The sequence below is a fragment of the Stomoxys calcitrans genome, chromosome 4 (genome assembly GCF_963082655.1).
Source record: "Stomoxys calcitrans chromosome 4, idStoCalc2.1, whole genome shotgun sequence".
Lineage (NCBI taxonomy): Eukaryota > Metazoa > Arthropoda > Insecta > Diptera > Muscidae > Stomoxys > Stomoxys calcitrans.
The window spans coordinates 121,006,175-121,029,457 of NC_081555.1; the positions used below are offsets into that span (position 1 = coordinate 121,006,175).

The 23,283-nt window shown below is 36.6% G+C and overlaps 1 protein-coding gene across 3 annotated transcripts in view; it reads left to right on the top strand.

Moving 5' to 3' along the window:
- Positions 1-2,696: 2,696 nt before the first annotated feature.
- The window catches only part of LOC131997317 (GATA zinc finger domain-containing protein 10-like), a 246,667-nt gene continuing 226,080 nt past the window's right edge, over positions 2,697-23,283 (top strand). For all 3 annotated transcript variants that reach the window (XM_059368105.1, XM_059368103.1, XM_059368104.1), the window contains exon 1: positions 2,697-3,041. In XM_059368105.1, the coding sequence (XP_059224088.1) occupies positions 2,734-3,041 (308 nt within the window). In that variant the 5' untranslated portion in view covers positions 2,697-2,733. The remainder of the gene's footprint in view (positions 3,042-23,283) is intronic.

The following is a 23,283-nucleotide window of genomic DNA, read 5'->3' on the forward strand; positions in this document are numbered from 1 at the left end:
CCGTCTGTCGAAATCACCATGGTGGTCGAACGCGTATGGCTAGCCGTTTGAAATTTTGCAAATGTATTTCTTATTGATGATGGTCGTTGGAGATTGCAAGTGGTTCAGATTTGGCTATAGCTCCCTTCGGCTTAACTTCTGGAGCCCTTACAAGCGGGAATTAAGCCGAAATTTTGTTCTTAGTGTTCTGTTACTATTTCAAACACTTGTACGTTCAAATCGGCTTGTAGCCTGATATAGCCCCTGGAAGCGACGTCCGTGTGTCTGTCCGTCCGTCTGTTGTAATCTCGCTTCAAAAATTTAGTTATTGAGCTGAAATTTGGCACAGCTGCGTATGTTTCTATTCTGGTTAAGTTCTTGAACAGCTCGAATCCAACCAAAAAATGGATATGGTCCAGACAGATCCTTTTTAGATATAGCTGGTATATTAACCGATCTGCCAACATGAAATCTTAGCTCTTAAAAAGCGCATTTATTAGTATCCGACCGAAATATGGTCCCGATCGGACTTAATTTGGATATAGCTGCCATATAGACCGATCTGCCGACATGAGCCCAAAGCCCATAAAATACGGATTTATTATCCAATTTCGCTGAAATTTGAAACAGTGAGTTGTTTTAAGACATCCGACCCAAATATGGTCTAGATCGGATTGTATTTAGATATATGTTTTATAGACCGATCTGCCGATTTAGGGTCTTGTGTATATAAAAGCCGCTTTTGTTATCCGATTTCGCTGAAATTTGAAACAGTTAGATATCTGAAGCCTATCGTCATCAAACCGAATCTGGACTACTTTTAGATATAGCTATAATAGCCGATTTTCCAATTTATTGTCTTAATAACATTAAAAACGGATTTATTGCTCTATTTCGCTGAAACTGTTACTTGATTAGAATTGCCGGGACCTGATTCAATTATGATGCGGACAAGGAATAATAAACCAGCATAGTTAATATATTAATGGTGGTGGGTATCCAAAGTTAGGCATGGCCAAATTCAATAAGTTTTCAATTGTTACTAGTTCTACGGAGGTCCCCGTAGTGCAGAGGTTAGCATATCCGCCTATGACGCTGAACGCCTGGATTCGAATCTCAGCAAGACCATCAGAAAAAAAATGTTCAGCGGTGGTTTCTAATGCCATGTGAAAACTTCTCTCCAACAAGGTATCGCACTGCGGCACTCTGTTCTGACTTGGCTATAAAAAGGGGGCCCATAAAGCGTAAAGCTCTACTTTACAACTCTCCTCAACCTATCTTTGAAAACACTGGGAGATGGGCAAAGTGATCCCGCTACTGAAGCCTGGAAAGGACCCGAATAAGTGGGAGTCGTAAAAACCGATCTCCCTTCTTTCACCAGTACCCAAGACGCTTGAGAGACTACTTCTCCCAAGCCTCGCTGGAGAATTTCCATTCACCGAGCATCAGAATGGAATTCGAAGTCTGCATAGCACAACAACTGCTTTGCATGCCATCACCTCACGTTGTGGCCGTGGCTTCAATCAGCCGAGGACCGTCCTATCCTCGTGGACCTGTCGGATTCCGAGAGCCGGCGACGAAAATCCTCAGCATCGGTTATTCCATCACAGTTTCGTCTGAAATTTAATTTCTAGGGAACATTTCAGAAAAATTTGGATTCTAATTAAATATTTCCTGGAAATTTTAAATCTCTAAAATTTCTTCTCAATTTCATTTCTATAAAAAATGTTTTCTAGATTGTAAATCTGTAGAAAATTTACTATCGAGAATATCCAAGAAATTTCTGCAGAGTATTTCGAGTAGTTAAAAATGCGTAGAAAATTTTTGGAAAATATTTTTTTGTAGAAAATTTACTCAAAATTTTATTTGGTTAAAAAAATTCTTCTTTACAAGCAGTTTAAGCAGTCCTCAGACATTTTCAATTCTGACAACTTGCCATGGTATTTCATTAAGCTCTTAAATGATAACCCTCCCTAATGCACATGTCCATGTATGTTAAATGTGAAATCATGTGCCGCTGTAACGATAAACATCGCTGTAATTGGTCATAACAATGTTACAACAATGACCAACAGTAATGAACAACTTTACACAATTTCCCTCCACCAAAGCATACATAACCTAATCCAAACAAAGGTCCTTGATCCTCGGGCAAATAAGTCCAACAACACATTGCATTGGGCTTATTTTGTGTAAATGTGGGCATCCAGAAGGGGCGGTTCTTTAATAAAAAGCGTTAATTTAATAATAGCACGCGCTGTTCATTGGAAATATATACACATACAAAATAACAACAACAACAAATGACACAGCAAAAACAATATTTCATGCACAAACAAATACAGACATATACTAACACAGAAATAAAGAGACCTTAACAAAAGGAAAATATTTAATAATTACAACAACTAAATGCTGTAATCATTTAACAAAACATTGAAATACCACACAATAGCAAAAAACAACAACAACACCAACACGACTTCAACAACAAAACAATAGCACAGCAAGCCGTAAATGCTACACCACGCAATATAACGTGACTTTCAGAATATCGCAACCATCGGGGGAAATCAAAGATTTTCCACAACAGTGAGAAAATACCAAAACAAAGCACAACGACAAAGAAAAGTCCCTCTACCAAATAGGCAACACCACAAGTGAAATTAAAAAAAAAGAACCACGGAAAACAAAAAAGCAAACGAATTTCCATTTTCCCTTTGACTCTAATCCTGTTTTCAGTGAGGATTTCAAATGTATAAACAGGAACCGTTTAGTCGCCGCGGTAGTTTGAGATCCTTACGCAGTGCTCCTTTACTTAGTACCGTCTTAGAGAGCACCCTATCCTTGACGCGCATACACCCAATTGCCTCATTGGAATTGCCCGGACTTGATTATGCCATACAATCGCAATCGGCCATAATACATGAGCGTCGTGAATTGGGCACATCCTTGCGTGGCATAGCTACCATAACCGCAGGTTCAACTGTTCCACCACCACAGACACGCTTGGGACCCCAGGCTTCAGTGAGGGAAACTAAGCGTAGCAAACAACCGCAACGGTATGTAAATGATTGACTAACACACAAACAACACACCCCCACACGCACACACGCACACAAACCTATATACACACATACTCTAAACCAATAGAAATTGCACAGAATACAAAAAAAAGAAGCAAATCCTTGTATATACATCCTCTATGGGGAAACTAAGCTGAAAATATTTTGCATAATTTTTTTTGAGTGAATGCAAACAAAAAAAAAAAAAAATCGAAAAATTTATGAAGTATGTATATGGCCAATTAAGTATTATTAGTGAGCATTTTTGTTGTTTGCAATACATCAGTGCTAAATGGATGTGTGCAATCATATGTTAAAGCTGTAATAAAACTTTAATATTTTCATAAATTTCCATTTTATTTGAAATACCTTTTTTCTAAGCTTGATGGTAGTAATTTTTTTAATGCAAAAGAGATAAAATTTTCCATTTTAAAACTTAGGTGGAAATTATAATCTATATTAAAGAAATTAAATCGAAAAAAGTAAAGGCGTAGTAAGTTCGGCCGGGCTGAATCAAATATACGGTGAAAGCACCATCGTACATCGCTTTTGCCAAGTTCTTTGAATGACTTTTTCAATATGTATATGAGCTACATCCAGTTATTGACCGATACGGACCGTACCGTATAACCGTACTGTAAGAAATCATATGAAAAAGTACAAATTGCGCCCTCCAGTGGTTCAGAGTGTAAAATTGGGTATATATGGCAGCTATGTCAGGTTATCAACCGATTTAGACCATACTTGGCATAGTTCTTGGAAGTTACACCAAAACGATGTACGCAAAATTTATACCAAAATGAATAAGAATTGCGCCCTCTAGAAGATCAAGAAGTTTAATCGAGAGATCGGTTTATATTGTGGCTATATCAGGTTATGGACTGATTTCGATCATCGTTAGGTTTAAGTGGTCTGCCATCAGACCCACTTAGACGTTTTCGTTCATTGTGATACCTCAGGAACAGAAGAAGAAAGATGCCTTCTAGTTCCTACCGTTGAACCATCCAGATCTCCGCCTGGCTGTCTGAGAAGATTTTTATGCCAATCGTCGTAATGACATTATATCTTAGCCATTCCGCCACTTGCAAGGGTTTAGAAGTCTATGTAACTTCTGTTACCAGGGATATTGTAGTTCCAATCGGTTCCACCATGAATAGTGGTACAGTACGTTTTTTATCAAAAAGCGACTCAGGTAAGGTGTAATCCACACTGCCTGGAACATCGGATATTGTATCAAGGATAACACAGTGTCCGTAGCCGCCACATGACCAATGAGAAAGCTGCCTTAACCTCACAATAGTGGTCGCTGCAATTTGGGTACCCACAATGAGCAGAGGCATAAGATGTAGCATTAAATTCAGTGCATTAGATGATATCGTCCTCAGTGCGGCTGTGATGCATAGGTCAAAATTATTTCGCCTTCATGCGGCCCGGCCGAATTTAGTTTTTTTTTTTTTTTATATTCTAATCACATTTTTCTCTTCTTCAATTGTGTGAACTCCGAACCATTTGGGGTGCTAATGCTGCATTTTACAAAATGAATATGGCAATAAAGCATGTGAATGAGCAGTAACCATTTGTTTTTCTCTCCTTTTAAAGTTAAAAAAATAATATTGGGCAACCCAATAGAATTCATAGGTAATTACTTTTAGATAAGTGCTCCTATTATTTTCTTTAAGGAAATTTACCAAAAGAAAAATTACCATAACGGGAATCCGTGACTTTTATGAGGTTTAATAAGAAATTTAAATTTAAGGCCACATTCTTAGTAACTGATGTCCCTATTATATTTTCTACCACTGTATACTTGCTCAATGAAGCTATAAAAATAATCAATTAAATTGTAAATGAGCGGGATTAGTCAGGCCGAAACCAAAGAAACTTCCAAAAATTATATAAAGACATACTGATAGTGTTTGTTGTACTTTTTGTATTTTGTTTCTCTTCTGCTTAGAAATTAGCAGAGAATAAAACAAGCAAGAGAGCTATCAATTCCTTCAATGAGTGCACTTGATATTTCTCTTACTGTTGCAAAGTAGGAGGTGTTGTTGTCAGTCACTGTGGTATGGTTAAAACAAAGAAACTCGCAAATAAAACAACAAAAACTACATGGCGGCATCATTTGGTTCTCACCTGCTTGGATCTGCAACAGGGAGAACAAGTTATTACCTCAGTGGGTGGGTGAGCTCTATATTTGCTCTTGCTTCTGATACAAAGTGAGAGTTGGTGAAGCCAACCACTTGCAAGAGAACATTGCTATTGAATAGGAAATGTAAACATTTGTGCTTATAAGTGCTCGCGTGTGTTCATATACAACAAAAACAACATGGTGCCATAATTTGGTTCTCGTCTGATTGGATCTGCAACAGAGAGAACAAGTAATTACTGCAGTGGGTGAGCATGATATTTTCTCTTGCTTCTGATCCAAAGTGAGAGGTGGTGTAGTCAACGACTGACAGGAGAACATTACTATTGTATAGGAATAGTAAACATAAGTGCTCGCGTGTGTACATAGAGCTTATTGAATAGTTTGATTTTTTTTATTTAATTGCCTGTGCAAGTGAGTTTGAAGCAAAACATTATGCTATTGGAAGTTCATAGAATCTAGTGATTTCAAAAAGGTCTTTATTTAATGTTATGGCCAAAAGTTTAGTTTCATTAAAGAAATATGAGTCTATCACTATGTTTTAAAAATGATAACACGCAAGGGACAAGAGGCTTACTCGAAATAATTCCAGGCTTTATTGTCAAACACGTTTTGCAGCATTTAAAGGCTGGAACTTTATTAGTTTTTCATAGTTGAAAACACAATTTTTTTACGATTGCTTTTATGAAACATACAAAAATCTCAATGAAAACTTGTTACTCTTATAAATATTTTTCATAAGTTATGAGGGAATGTCCTTTTGAATGAAATCAGCAAGTTTTTTTGGTTCAAAATCTATTATCTAAAAAAAGTAATCAAGAAAAACGTAATCTTTTTGTGTAAATCTATTCATTCGGAAATGGCAAACCAAACTGGGCATAAATCAAATAACAGTTTTTAAAAAGACCAACCCCGAAAAATTTCGGCCAGATTGAAACCACTTGCCTAAAAACTAACTTTAACAAAAACCAAAAATTTACAAAAGTTGTAAAATAATTTCTGTTTTATTGTTTCTGAAGTCGATCTTAATGACCAAGCGAATGCAGAGAGATTGTTAAATGTGTCTTGAAGAAAAGAAATTGCCAGTTTTCTAACGAACAAAATATTTCACATGAAAAATATAATTTTTTGGAAAAATCAGGACTTGCTTTACATTAAAATGTCTAAGCTGAAATCGAAATGCTAAATTTTTGGCTGGATTATTTAGGTAAAATACAAAATGTGCCCAAAATGTTCACATTTTTTAAAACCAAACATCAAATCGAGATTATCATAAATCTGTTCGGTCGGGCCGAACTTTGGATACCCACCTCCTCGGGTGTATATGTAAACCACCTTTCGTCAAAATTCGGTGAAAAATGCATATATGTTCCGATTTGAACCAAATACTAATAAGTACAAGTCATTGTTCAATTGTGTATAAAAAATATTGGATAATAAATGCGTCTTTTATGGGCCTAAGACCCTAAATCGGCGGATCGGTCTAAATAGCAGCTATATCCAAATCTGGACCGATTTAGGCCAAGTTGCAGACAAATTTCCAAGAGCCCAACACAACTAACTATCCCAAATTTCGGCGAAATCGGACAATAAATACTCCTTTTATGGCCCCAAAACCTAAATCGAGAGATACGTCTATATGGCAGCTATCTGCAAATCTTGATCGATCTAGGCCAAATTGTAGAATTATATCGAGGGGCTTAACTTAACTCACTGTCCCAAATTTTCGCGTCATCGGACAATAAATGCGCCTTTTATGGGCCCAAACCCTTAAATCGAGAGATCGATCTATATGGTAGCTATATCCAAATCTGGACCGATCTGGGCCAGATTGAAGGAGTATGTCGAAGGGTCGAACACAACTCATTGTCCTAAATTTCGGCGATATCGGCCAATAAATGCGTTTTTTTTATGGGCCTAATGCCCTAAATCGGAGAATCGGTCTATATGACAACTATATCCAAATCTGGACCCATCTGGGCCATGATAAAGAAGGATTTCGAAGTGCCTAACACAATTCACTGTCCCAACTTTCAGGAAAATCGGAAAATAAATGTGTCTTTTATGGGCCTAAGACCCTAAATCGACGGATCGATCTATATGGGGGCTATATCATGATATAGTTCGATATAGCCCAACTTCGAACTTAGCCTGCTTATGGACAAAAAAGAATGTGTGCACGGTTTCAGCTCAATATCTCTATTTTTAAAGACTATAGCGTGATTTCAACATGCAGACGGACGGAAATGGCTAGATCGTCTTAGATTTTTACGCTGATCAAGAATATATATACTTTATAGGGTCGAAAATCGATATTTCGATGTGTTGCAAACTTAATGACAAAATCAATACGGGGTGTTTTGATACCATCCTTCTGTGGTGGGTATATAAAAATAACTATAAATTTTGGCCAAATTTTTTGACGCAAACACCCAAAATGACTTCAAATCAACGCAAACAAGTTTCCGTTATCAACTTGGGGGGTTTCAACTTTGCGTGTATTTACAGTTTTTTTTTTTTTTTTTTTTGTAACAAAATGACAATATTGTATGTCACATATCCCCTAGAGTCAACACGAATACTGGGGAAAGATGAATTTTTCAGCAATAAGGCTTCAATCCTCAGATGACGCAAAAAAATATTGCGCTTTCGACTTGGGGGTTTCAGCTTTGCTGGTTTTCCCATTTTTTTCTTATAAAATGGGAATATTGTATTCCATAAATCTCCTCAGTCGACACAAATTATAAAAATTTCATTTAACGCGTATCTACTTCAAGTACTGTTGTTGTTGATGTTGTTGTAGCCACATTTGCATGTGGAGATGGCGATCCTCGTCAAGCTCTTATAGGCGAGCAAGCCCGTTCCTGTCTATACGACCGATATCTCGCCTTGTCATATCGGGCATCTTAGGCACTCAGTATTTAAGTAAGAGCCGGTGCCATCTGGTCTCTCACTGAGACTCTCTACTCGATACGGATGATTGTCCGCGACTGTAGTTGCAGCTACTCCGTACGGAGCATTTCACTATTCGCAACCTGCGGATGCGCCCGGTAGCTTCCAGCTAAGCTTCTCGTGATAAGGAAACACACCACACAGATTGAAGCTGAAAGTTCCTGACAGTGCGATGTTCCATGCCGGGTACATTAAGTACTCTTTACAGTTAGTACAGCAAGCTAAATTGACACCTTTACGTCAAATTTTCTTTGTAGAGACGAAGCAACGCAATTCCAAAAATTCTCCTACTCTCACAGTTTTTTATCTGTAATTTGCGGCAAAAATATAGCAAATTTAGTCAGCTATCCAAATAAGTTAAAAAAATTGCAAATCAGTTAAGAAATGCTTTCACAAACAACAATTTACCAGTCTCTGGGAAAATTTAAGAAAAAAAATAGTTTGAAGACGAATTTCTAGGAAACTATAAAAGATATTCCCCACACAAAAGCATTTTCGTAGGGTTTTGAGCACTTTACAGTAAATAAAAAATATTCAAAATCAGACCGTAAATGCGCTTTTGGCAGCCCGAGGTGATCAAATTTGGCGCCCGGACCTTCTAGTGCCCTAAAAATTTCCTTATAGTCTGGATAACACCTCAGTTATAAGCACATAAAATTTTATGATGATATCTTTATCCGTTTGCTCTCATCCCACTGCCTAATATAATCTAATAATAATCTTCTAACAATTTATTTTTAAATAAAAAGAAAAAAATATAAATTGGCTTTTCTGGGAAATTTCAACAAAATTTGCTGCGTAGGGGCTAGTTCATAATTCAATAAACAACTCACAATATGTTACGGTGATCACGGCCGGAGCCTCATGCACTTGAAGGCATGAAAAACCGTTAATGAGTAGACTTGAAAACATTTCAACCTTGTATTTTTGTTGCAATTCACTTTAATGAGAAAAAAAGGTGATGCGAAATACATAAGTATGTATAAATACACTTCAAATACATACCTACACAAGTGCAATTATCTTTCCAATATTGCAAACATACTCCCATAACAACACATCAAATCATTACTTCTCTTCGACTCATTAATCGAACTCAAATTTAGTTCTTAAGCGGGAGTGCAATCGTTCGGTTGTTTTTAAATACGCGTGTGCTTTAAATCGGACTGCTGCTTGATCTGTTACTCTCATTGATTTGTCTTTCGTTAAGCAGCTTTAATAAAGTATATGTGTGTGTGTTTCGTTATTTTTCAAACCCTTTATTGTGCCTTCGAACTTATATTTGGCTTTCATTTGACTCTTTAACTATTAAAGAAGTGTTTTTGCAAATGTTTTTACATTTTGTGTATTTGAATATTACAAAATTACCATGCAAACAACAACGGAATCTATACAACAACAATTATCAAGTGACGTAGTTTGTTTCTCTTTATTTGAGTATTATGGCTGTGTAGAATGAAGAGAATGCACAATTATTTTAGTGAGAGCACATTGTTTATTCTCTTGCTTTGGATCAAAAGTGGGAGATGGAGGATAGCAAACCACTGGCAAGAGATGGTAACAGAATTAAGTGTTTGGTGTACTAAGAGATATTTGCATTGTATTGTAATTTGCCTGTAGGGGAACGCACTTGAGGTGAGTTTGTTTCTGTTATTTACAGTATTTCGTATGTCTAGTTTATAAAGCTTGATTGATGCTGACTGCAGCAATAACAGATTCATTTACAATTATTTATTTATTTCATATTCGTATATGTGAATTCCAAAAATATATATGTATATGTGAATGAGCAAAAATTGGTCAACTGGTTAAAGCTAAAAATTCAACACAATTTTTTGACATTAATGAAAAAATTTCAGAAAATTTGTAAATAATAATGACCGTATTCACAACACTTCATGCAGCTTCAAAGTAGGTTTATTTGAAAGTTCCATACAGAAATTTTCACAAATAGATGTACTTAAAGCCATCAATAAGTTTTTCGAATACCGTTGTAAGATGTTAACAACCTAATCTCCTTAAAATAATTGAAAGGGATTTTATTTTATTATTGCAAACTTTCGCAAAATTTTATTATTTTAGAAATCATGATGAAAGTTAATTTCCATATAAAAGTTTTGAAAGAAGAAAATCTTTTTTTTATGTCAAAATTGTTTAACATTTTTTCGTTGAAATTTTCGTTAAGCCCTTTAGCGACGAATGGGTAAAACGATACCCATTATTAGAGATGTTTTAGATAGCTTTAAGTGCAAGGTAGGCATATAGTGGATAAATAGAAATTGCAAAGGTTGAATAGAGTAGACGTCGTCAGTTAAAGATAAGTAAATTAGCAAGGAGCAAATATCTAAAACATAAATAGCTCAAAACACGTTAGGAAATAGATTTTCGTAAAACTTTTTTCTTGCTTGAAATATGCCCATATTTTGGTTGCAGGTACAATTTTGCTTCATGGGTACTATAGGGTTTTCCAATAAAAGGGTTTATTTTGGTATTCAAAGAAAACAGACATTATAAATGTTTAGTTCATAGTAAAGAGGTAAAGGTATACCATTAATAATGAACTAGTTATAGACCGAATTGGACCATTGGAGAGACATAGCAGAACACTATATTCAAAATTTCAGCCAAATCGGATACAAATCGCGGCTGGTAAGGGCTCAAGAAATCAAATGGGGAGATCGGTTTATATGGGAGCTATTTCTAAATCTTAACCGATATGGCCCATTGATCCTTATCGTGATTTCGACAGACGGGTGGACAGACATTGATAGATCGACTCAGAACGTCGAAACGATCAAAAATTTATATTGTTTTTGGAGTCTTAGACGAATATTACGAGGTATTTCAAACGTAATGACTAATTAGTATAACATCATCCTATGGTGGTGGGTATGAAAACACCATTTCGGAAAAGTATTTAAAAATCTATTTCTGAGCTACATAACAAGAAAAAGCGTGTTCTTTTGTCAAGTCCTTTGTCCGGTATCTCTTTATAGGCAAAGAGGGATAATGGATAAGAATTGCTATGCTATTAGAGCTATATCAGGTTATAAGCCGATGCGGGCTTTACTTGGTTTGGATGTAGGAGATCATAGTAGAAGTTATTGTGCAAAATGTCAGCTCAATCGGCCCACTAGGGGCGCCCTCTAGAGGCTTAAGAAATATAATTGGTAGATCGATTTATATGCGACCTATATTAAGATTTACACCGATTCGAACCATACTTGGCACATGATGAATGTCATTCAAAATATCATAGTATAAATTTCAGCCAAATTAGACAGTTAGGCGGATAGACAGACAGACGGATAGCTGTGGCTAGATCGACTTTAAATGTCATAAAGATCAAAAGTATATATACTTTTTAGGGTCTTAGACAAATATTTCTCCACCCTGTGGTGGAGAATTATTGGTAAAGCTTCGCTACTCTCTTAAGTGGAACCGACATGGTCATAATTTGAAAATAATTCATATTCGTATTTAATAATTTTTATACCATAGAAATATTCGCCTAAGTCCCCATAATGTACATATATTTTCTGAATCGACGTTCTAAATCGATCTAGTTATTTCCGTCCGTCGGTCTGTCGAAATCACAATAGCGGTCGCACTCGTAAAGCTAGCCGCTTGAAATTTTGCACATATACTAACTATTGCTGTTGGTCGTTGCGGATTGGAAATGGGTCATATCGGCTCAGATTTATATCCGCGATTTTTGTCCGATTTGGCAGAATTTTTGCATGTGGTGTTCTGTTATGACTTCCAATAACTGTGTGCCAAATACGGTCCTAATCAGTCTATAACCTGATATAGCTCACATGTAAACCCGTCTCTCGATCATCCTTGTTCGGTTCCTAGAAGCTTTAATTTTTGATGGTATGACAGAAGGTTGATATGTAGAATAAAATTATGCCCTTCAACTAAATATATGTTGTATAAATTTTTGCCGAATCCGTGGTGTTTGGGTTCCCAAGATTCGACCTGGCCGAACTTAGCACTCTTTTACTAGTTTTTTCTCAATTATTTTTCATTTCGTATTTTACTCTCAAATATCTTTCGTTTGAGTTCCATACTGTCCCGTTTGGCGTCCATTTGGGGCATAAGTTTGGAGTTGGGTGTCCCCCGGAAATTAACCCAAATTTTTATAAGAGTTTGGTTTTCTACTCTCAAGTACCTTTCGTTTGCATCCAATATTGTCATGATCGGCCTACATGTCCGTTTGGGGTGGTTGTTGAGGTGGGGCGTGCCCCCTGAGACTTCACCCCAATTTTTTTATTTAAGTTTCGTATTCTACTTCCAATTACTTTTCATTTGATTCTTTGCCCACTGTGTAAACATGAACGCTTGTGTGGGTTCTGGTGTAGGGCGTTCCACCAGATTATTTGACCCCAAAGTTTTTTTGGGTTACCATAAGTGTGCAAACCAAACTTCGCTTAAATCGGTTCAATCATCTTCAAGATCTAGCGTTTTTGAAAATTAGGGTAAGGGGGAGGGTAAGCACATACATCTTGATTTTAATATTGCAAATGCAAATTTTGCCCATGAACATTCCACTAAAGAATAGGGGCAAACTTCTCACATATCAATGAGTGCAGTCCGATTTAAGTTTTAAGCTCAATGATAAGGGGCCTCCTTTTTATAGCCGAGTCCGAACGGCGTGCCGCAGTGCGACACCTCTTTGGAAAAAAGTTTTACATGGCAAAGTACCTCACAAATGTTGCCAGCATTAGGGAAAACCACCGCTGAAATTTTTTTCTGTTGGTTTTCATATTAAATTTCAAAAAATAAAATCAACAAAATTTAAGTTTCATGGAAAATTTCGTCATCATCTTATTTTAGAAAATTTCAATATAGCCATATCGGTTGAGAAAACATTGCTAGAAAAATTGATGCCAAACGTGGATATTTCGGTACCAAATTATACTCTGGTTTGGATAAAATATAAAACGAAAAGTACCGCTAGGAATTAGACTTATTACCAAACAGGTTTTGCTTCTTATTATCAAATGTAATTGGCTTTAATACCAAACCGATATTGTTTTACTATCTCGTTATAACATTACTAAAAAAATCATTTAAAACAATTTCAATTTAATTTTTCTTCGTTTGTATGTGTTAAATATTTACAAAATTATTTTGCATCTTACTCTCCTCCTATTTGACTTCTTGAACAACTGGATAGCGCAATTCCTTTTTCACCTAATACAAATTCCCATATAAACCGCTGTTCCCTCTACATATTCGGCCTTATTGACAAAACTTTATGTAGATTTGAAAAAGGGTTATTTAACAGATTTCCTTTATAGAAAAACAGAAAAATAGAACAGAACAGAAAAATAGAACTGTCAAATAAACCTATTTTAAGGCTTCATTAAGTTTTGTGAATAAGGCCGTATGTGTTATTCCAACTTAATTCCAATCTAACGGGGCCCCACATAAACTAATGTAGCCCCCGTACAACCGTATTTTTTTCCTTGAGCAGCTAAAGGATACAAGTTGTATCGAATGCGAATTAAATGAACATATTCTATTTCAAGAAATGTCAAATTCGTATTTCCGATTTCCTTGTTTCATATATGTACGCATCTGTTGAAATCCCATTTTTTACATTTTCTCAGCTTTTGAACAGCATTATTTAACTTGAAGGTTCTGTATTCATATGACATTTATTTCACAAAGTGCGTGTATTTCAAAATTAATATTTTCATAAAATATTAAGGCTTGCCACAGGTAATATTTGCGGTATCTGTTTTGTCACAAAAATACACCTGAGTCCTTAAATCCTAAGTGACAAACCAATATTTGCATATGACAGCCAACCACTAATCTTTTGGAATCTTGAATTCATCATGATGGAGCAAAATATTTTCTCAACTATCTCTCTTCCCTCCTTTGGGCCTCCCCTACCAAATAGAAATCATAAACCACAAAGGGCCCTTTTAAGGAAAATTCATATAGAAAACTATTTTTTAAAGACTTCCAATTTAATGTTTTCATTTTTAAACTACCAACTGCCAACTACTTTCCTACATATAAATGTCCACCATTCAAGTCAGTTTTTGTATAACTATAGATGTGTGTATGTGCGTGAGTTAAGTATAACTAAGTGTCCTGTGGCTGATCGGCTTTCAGAAATGTTGATTTTGAAATGTCCCTAAGGCAGGACGAGCGGCTTACGAAGTAAAAGAAAAAACTCGGTTCCCTTGTTTGTTTGTTTGTTTATCTTGTGGACCGCCTCTTTGTTTGTTTATATACAACTCTCGTCGTCGTAGTTTTCTATGTCGTATCGGGGGAAAATCGTTATTTAATATCACCAATTGAGCTGGAAGCCAACGTAGGAACGAGGCAAGAAGGTTCATACCATCCATGTAAACTAATAAAAAGAAAGACTCTTTTGTTACGGAAAAGCCAAGGAAAGTAGTAACTTTGCGAGCAAATACTATCTTGTTAAGATTGTATCAGGAAACATTTACAACAACAACAGCAACAACACAAAAAACAGAAAGCAGTACGGAGCAGAAAAAAAGAACAATAACTATTGTTGTGATTCTTTAAACTGATTACATTTCAACATTTGAGATTTGGCTCTTTAAGTAGACATATTGTCGAGAAAATAGTGTCAGGGAAAATGGAACACTTGATTGTGGTAAATTGCAAGTTTAATTTTAAATTTTCTTATAAAAGTAAGGCAAAACACAGAACAATAGCGGCAAGAGCGATTTTTATCTGGAAGATTTAGGGTTTGGTGTATATTTTTATTTCTTTGGTTTTTCTCTTCTGAGTTGTTTTATTTGTAGCAGCCTAAACTGATAGAGGTCTAATCAGCAAATGCCTATCTTCAATTTCAAAGAATTTTCACAAATACTTTACCAAACCGCTTTTAAAAAGAAATAAATTTGAGTAAAGAAAAGTATAGTTACTGTAAAATAAAATATTTCCTATAAAGATTTTTAAGTTTGAAATTAAACAAATTTAAGTGTTTTCCTCGAAACTATTTCCTTACCAGTCAATTCCCAGCAAAACTTGGTAAGTACATGTCATTATTTTCGGCATGTACAATAATGGATAACTCATTATCCTTAGATTTACTTAGCAGTTAGTAATATAACGAGTTATCAAAAGGAATACCATCTATGTTATCGGTAGTAAAAATGTCATTAAGAAACTGCGGACAAAATCATCTCATACCAATGAGTGCTGTCCGTTACAACGTTAAGTTCAGAAATATGGGACCTCCATTTTATTGGCGAGTCCGAATGGCTTGCCGCAAAGAGACACAACTTAATAGCACTAGGAGGGAGGACTTTCCTCCTAGGACATCGCTATGTAAAAGTAATTAGAAACGATGCCTAAAAATAAGTAGTTATTCTTTTTTGAATGAGCTTACCTTTCTGATTACTTTGTAATGAGAGTTTTTGTTGTGTTATTCCGAAATACTAGAACGTGAACTTGCTTAGATAAAATACGATTCAAAACTTGTTTTTAGGTTCTTACACCTACACGTGAAAAACATAATTCATTAGCCACAAACGAAATTTTCGACAAGTAAATTTCTTCTGTAATAAACATTGGCGCTGTGTTTACGATAAAAATTGCAAGATAAATTAATGCTAGAATTTGTGGGGAATACAATATTTTTTGTTCAGATTTTCAAAAAAAGGAGCAAAATTTGTTATAAGAGAATGCTATAACCTGAATTTCGTGAGAATCGTTTACAAAATAACACTTTAACTCCAGCATTACTCAACATCTAAACCAATTTTTTAAAGTTTCGACAAGTTTCGTCTCTATGCCTAAAAAAGTGTCATTATCATACAGCAGTTGTTGAAAATATTGGGATTGATGTAAACGCGCGTTGTTGTTTCATGCACTAACCGTTGTGAAAATTGCAACTGCAAATTTGCCCATGAACAAAGGAACTCACATATCAATGAATGATTTCGATTCAATTACAAGCTTATTGACAAGGGGCCTCCTTTTTATAGTCAAGTCCGAACGGCGTGCCGCAGTGCGACACCTCTTTGTGGAGAAGTTTTAACATGGCTGTCATATCATTTTTTCAAATGGCATGGTACCTTGCAAATGTCGCCAGCATTAGGAAGGGAGGATGAAAACGATGGTGTTTAAACAGACAACATCTGTGTGTTGTTTCACTTTTATGCTGGACCCGGCCCTCTCCGCTGCGGCTTCTTTTACTCTCAGATATCTTTTTTTGAGTCCTCTATTCGGTAGTTTTGTCTTGTTTATGGAACTTTTGCGGGTGAGATAGCACTCTAGACATTTCGCCCCGAGTCTGGATATTAAATTCGTGCTTTACTCCCAAATACCTTTCTTGGGAGCCCCATAATGCCATGGTCGCTAAATATGTCCGGTTTGGTGGGTCTTTTGGAGGACTTGGACTTGGACTTGGTCCTAAAAATGGATACCAATTCCGTGCTACATTCCCAACTATCTTTTATTTGAGCCTCATGCTGGCGTGGTCAGTAAAAATGAACGGTTTGGGGAGTTTTTGGGTGCAGGCGGTCTATATGGCAGCTATATCCAAATATGGTCCGATCTGGACGATATTCAACAAACAAGTGTAGATGTCTATCAAAACGCACTATTTCAAATTTCATCCAAATCGAATGAAAAATTCTCCTTTTATGGGCTCAATACTCTATATCGGGTGATCCGTCTATATGGCAGCTATTTACAAATATATTCTGATCTAGACGATATTCAACAAAGAGGTTTAGAGTGATACCGGAACTCGCTGTACCAAATTTCATCGCAATAAGATGAAAAATGCTCCTTTTATTGGCTTTTTTATTACATTTTATCGGGAGATCGGTATATATGGCAGCTATAACCAAATATGGTCCGATCTGAACCACATTTGACAAGTATGGGTAGGGGTCTACCAGAACTCACTGTGCCACATTTCATCTAATTCGGATAATAAAAGGATCTCTTATGGCCTCAATACCCTACATCGGGAGATCGGTCTATAGGGTAGCTATATCTAAATATAGTCCGATCTGAACCACACTTCACAGAAATGGGTAGGGATCTACCAGAACTCAATATGCCAAATTTCATCGAAATCGGAAGAAAAAGGACGAATTTATTGCCTCTAGACTTTAAATCTGGAAATCGGTCTATATAGCGGCTATATTTAACTAAAATCGGAATTTATGAGTTCATAAGATCAGTTTTATATACAAAGAATACGAAATCATCAAAAATGGTTTGGAAGATATTTTTATACCCAAGATATCTGCAAAACTATAAATACCCATCTTTTGGGTATAAATGGTAAATACCCGGGTATTTACCCAATTTGCCGGGTAAATATCTTTTCGGTATTTACCCATCGCCCAGCTCTAGCCATTGGTTATTTAAAGGCGCCAATATCTAGCCTTGTCGTATCGAGCATCGTAGGCACTCAGTATTTGAGCAAGAGTCGGTGCCACCCGTCCACTCGATACCGCTGATTGTCCGCGACTGCAGTTGCAGCTACTCCATATAAAGCACTCCACTATCTGCAACCTGTAGATACGCCCGGTAGCTCTCAGCTAAGCTTCTTCTTCATGTGTTAATTTTCAATCCATTGACCTTTCAGATAAAAACTATGTCATTTCCACCACAATGCTGGTGAACATTGAAACCTGTATTTTCTTCAATTACGTCGTTGATGGTGTTGTTCTCGACTTTACTTAAAATATGCAATGAGTATGAAACATTAACGGAGGCCACCGTAGCGCAGAGGTTAGCATGTCCGCCTATGGCGCTGAATTCTTGGGTTCGAATTCTGGCGAGACCATCACAAAAAAATTTTCAGCGGTGGTTTTCCCCTCCTAATGTTGGCAACATTTGTGAGGTACTATGCCATGTACAACTTCTCTCCAAAGAGGTGTCGCACTGCGGCACGCCGTTCGGACTCGGCTACAAAAAGGAGGCCCCTTATCACTGAGCTTCAACTTGAATCGGACTGCACTCATTGATATGTGAGAAATTTGCCCCTGTTCCTTAGTAGAATGTTCATGGGCAAAATTTGCATTTGCATGAAATATTAACAACTTATGTTTACATACTCTCTTAAATTCTAACTTGTTAGAAACTTTTAATATACACAAGAACTGCAAACGTATTTCTGCCTTATTACCTTTGAAGAGTCGTTGGGTTTGTTCCATTTTTGTCCACATTCAATTAACCAATGCCGCTGGTATTTTTTATCAGCTGATGCCTTTCGCAAAGCATTCGTGTAAGGCAAAAGGCTATTCTCATCCCACTAAACCTACAATCCCTTCGTCTTCAATACAATTTGTTGCATAAAACACATCTGAAGCAATAATCTGTCAGCTACCACCATAAAGGACTGATTTTATTTTCTTGTTAAACGTGTGAACAACATAAAATAAATGCATACCCTGCCATATCTTAACCTTTCTAACTCTGTCTTTATTTTGTACTAAAAAAAAAATTACCTACAAAAAATTCTTATGTAAGCAAAATTCCAAGAAATTTCCAGGGACTTGCCTAAAAAAAACCGACAATATAAGCAAGCATTAAAATGATGTCTTAACGTTTTTATGGGACATATTTCATCAAATGACTTTGTTTTTGGTTGCTAACGAAAGCAAATCCCATTTGAGAATAAGACAGATAACAACAAATTTTTTTTATAATTGACATTATGAATGTTTATCTTTGTTTATTCGTTTGGAAAAACCTCTTTTAAGACTTCTATCGCTTAATGTCAGATTAAAAGAATCCTCAATTTTCTTGTCATCATCAACATCATCATCGCCACGATTGTCAAAAATGACATAAACCACCTAAGAGACAGTCATAAGATCCCAAAACGAATGGTATTTGAAAGTCTAATCCTTTTTAAATGCCCCCTTTCCTTGTTCACGCAAGTTTTGGTTATGTTTTTTTTCCCTCATACCATCCAAAGCAAATCCCCCATGGATGGCGCTGAAGTCATTACGATTATTTTAAATTAAATTATAATTTTGCGCAACCCTTTTATCGTTAAGCGTAGCAAAGGTAGCTGCCGCCTAACTACCTACCCTCTATCACATTTTGATATTCCACGTGAGGAGTCATTCCCGAATGTATACTTATGGCCAAGTGTCACAAACCTAAGAAGTCCCTCTTCAATTGATGTGGAATATTGAAATGCGTAGAGCTGGTTATGCGCGGCGGCGTTTACAGAGACCAAAAGAGGAAAAAATGCCGCCCAGCTAACCCAGCCAGTAGAAGCAAAAAAAAAAAAGATCATTATTATGTATGAATATTGTATTTTTTGTGTGGATTACCGGGAGTAGGGCTTTTCGAAAAAATTTGTCACGTAGACCATTAAGTACGATACGATGCGATATAACCCAAGGCTGATAACAAACAAACAAACGATTTTTTTTGTCCATCCTGTTGAGGATGGTATCCTACTGCTTTCTTATTGTTGTTGTATTTCGCATTTATGATTAAGTTTTGCAAGCGCCCGACTACAACAACAAATGAAAAAGGCAACAAAGAACCAAAAAAAAAAAAATTAAGATGAAAAAAGAATCCCCATCGTAACGAAATTTAATGTTATTGTCAATGAAGCAAATAAATACGTTGCCTTTGCTTTACTTTACTTTGTTGTATTTTTTTATTTTATTTTTTTTTGTAGCCCAGTCCTTTCTGCTCGCATCTCTCTCTCAAGAGTGGTGTTGTCTTTTTCCCTGACATCATCCAAAGCCATCATCCAGGCAAGAATTTTCAACGAAACGCCGCATATTATTTGATATTATGCGTTTACCTTAGCCAGCAGCATTCTGCGGCATGGGGCGCTCTCCCCCTACCACACCCTCGAATGCCGTTACACCGTTGAGAGCCAGCTTGAGACCCATGCCCTGGCGGGCGGGCTGCTGGAATGTTTCACGTTAATGTTGATGAAGCGGAAACATTTTCTTATCCACTTAAAGAAATCATCAGCTACGTACGCATCAATACCCATGGACTTTGCCTCCGTCTACTACTGACTGAATGGCTGTGACTGTGGCTGCAAATGTATGCCGTCGGCGTTAGGCGCCTCCAAGGGGAGTGACTTATGGTTTACATTCTCTGGATACAAAAACATTTAAAGCTTTAAAGCCCAGTGCAGAAGTGCCTATGTGTGTGTGTGTGTGTCCGTATGCCTGTGTGTGCGTTCGCCTCTATAGTTTTAAATAATTTAAATCTTGCTTTATGGTAATTGAATAATTAATTAACTTCACACGCCAAATGCGACGATGCGTTAATTCCAACTGGGGCTGGCTAGCTCTAGCTAGCTCGGTGAGAGTATGAGGGCTGAGTTTTATACTTTATCGTGAGTGAATGGTTGGTGGGTGAGCCAGGGGTAGTTATGACGGCCATTAAGATTATTTGATAATGTTTAAAGTTCATGGTGTGTCATAGATCCTTGTTGTGTGGCTAGATTTAATCATTTTTCTTGCGAAATATTGAGATTAATTTCCTTATTTTTAAAATTATGGCGCCTTTTTAGTGCTGTATATTCATTTTCTTTTTTTTGTTCTTTTATATTACAACTTTCGGGGTTGAAAGAAATGCTATTTAAAACAAAATTTTAAAGATTTTTTAGTCAAAAGTCTGGGTAATATTAAAAATATAATAACAAGCATGTTGTGGTTTAAAGTAATGACACAGATTTAATTTTTAATTTAAATTAATTAAGTTCTGCTCGGCAAAATTTCATATACCCACTACATACTCATTGATTATGGCGGGCGCTCAAGGAAATCTGTCAACTTGGCATTGATGTTATCGCAATTTATTTGAATAGCAGATAAAGTTGAAATATGCATTTAAAAGGGGAAAAAAACATTCAGAACTTACAAAAGACCCCAACAAATTTAGCTGTCTAAGAAAAATTCTAGCTGGAGTTTGGTAAAAGATATTTCTAAAGTGGGCAAATGGGAATAGCAGAGTGAAATCTTTCTCGCCATATGTAGAAGTAGAAATTTAAATAAGTAAAAAGGCGTTAAGTTCGGCCGGGCCGAACTTTGGATACCCACCACCTCGGGTATATATGTGAACAACCTTTCGTCAAAATCCAGTGAAAAATGCATACCTTATGCCCCATAGCAGCTATATAGACATATCAAATGATTTAGACCAAATGCTTATAAGTACAAGTCATTGTTCAACCGAGAAATCGGTCTATATGGCAGCTATATCCAAATCTGGTTCGATCTGAGCCAAAATGAAGACCAACATCGAAGAGTCCAACACACCTCACTGTCCCAAATTTCGGCGACATCGACAATAAATGCGCTTTTTATGGGCCTAAGACCTTAAATCGGAGGATCGGTCTATATGGCAGCTATATCCAAATTTGGACCGATTTCGGCCAAATTGACAAAGGATGTCGAAGGACGTAACGCAACTGCCTGTTTCAAATTTCAGCAAAATCGGGTAATAAATGAGGCTATTATGGGCCTATGACCCTAAATCGGCGGATCGGTCTATATGGGGCTATATCAAGATGTAGTCCGATATAGTCTATCTTCGAACTTAACCTGCTTATGGATAAAAAAGAGTCTGTGCAAAATTTCAGCTCAATATCTCTATTTTTAAAGACTGTAGCGTGATTTCAACAGACAGACGGACGGACATGTCTAGATCGTCTTAGATTTTTACGCTGATCAAGAATATATATAATTTATAGGGTCGGAAATGGATATTTCGATGTGTTGCAAACGAAATGACAAAATGAATATACCCCCATCCTTCGGTGGTGGGTATAAAAAAGTCAAAACACCAACACATACTGAGATTTCTATAAACCTTTATGGTGTCCATTAGCATTTGTGGTTTTTTTTATATAAAAACAAGTAAAAGCGTGCCGGCCGAATCTTGGAAACCCACCACCATGCTTAAATATGGAAGCTATATCTCGTTTTAGACCATATAGGACCGTACTTGGCGCAGTTGCTGAGAGTCATTATAGAAAACTATATGCAAAATTTCAGCCAAATCGGATAAAAATCGCGGCTTGTAAGGGCTCAAGAAGTCAAGTCGGGAGATCGGTTTATATGGGAGCTATATCATGTTCTTGAACGATTTAAACCGAACTTGGCACAGTTATTCAGAATCATAACAGAACACCATGTACAAAATTTCAGCGAAATTGGATAAAAATTGCGGCTTCCAGGGGCTCAAGAAATCAAATCGGTAGATCGATTTATATGGGAGCTATACCAGATTATAGACCGATTTGAACGGTACTAGGCTCTATTGTTGAGAGTAATAACAGACAACTAAGTGCAAAATTTCAGTCAAATCAGATAAAAACCTAGGGTTCCAAGGTCTCAAGAAGTCAAATCGGGAGATCGGTTTATATGGAAGCTATGTCAGATTCTTGACCGATTTTGACCTTACGTGACAAAGTTATTGGAAGTCATAAAAGAGCGCTATGTGCAAAATTTCAGCCAAATCGGACAAAAATTATGGCTTCCATGGGCTCAAGAAATCAAATCGGGAGATCGGTTTATATGGGAGCTTTATCATGTTCTTGACCGATTTAAACCGTACTTGGCACAGTTATTGGTAGTCATAACAGAACACCATGTACAAAATTTCAGCCAAATCAGATGAAAACCTAGGCTACCAGGGTCTCAAGAAGTCAAATCAGCAGATCGGTTTATATGAAAGTTATATCCAAATCTGAACCGATATGACCCATTTGCAATCTTCAACTACATACATCAATATAAAGTATCTTTGCGAAATTTCAAGCGGCTAGCTCCACGCGTTCGACCGCTATCGTGATTTCGACAGACGGACGGACGGACATGGCTAGTTCGAATCAGGATTTCGAGACAATCAAAAATATATATACTTTATGGGGTCCTAGATCAATATTTCGAGGTGTTGCAAACGGAAAGACTAGATTAGATTACCCCCATTCTATGGTGGTGGGTATAAAAACCAGTAGGGAAAGGCAAAAGTCGGGCGGTGCCGACTTTATAATACCATATAATTTTAAACCAATTTTGATGGACCTCAGCTGATATTTTCAGATGGGTTATTAAACAACGTATATCAAATTTCGGGCATGGCAAATATGTTCAAACTGTTGACAAATGACAATATTGCAAATTACCCAAA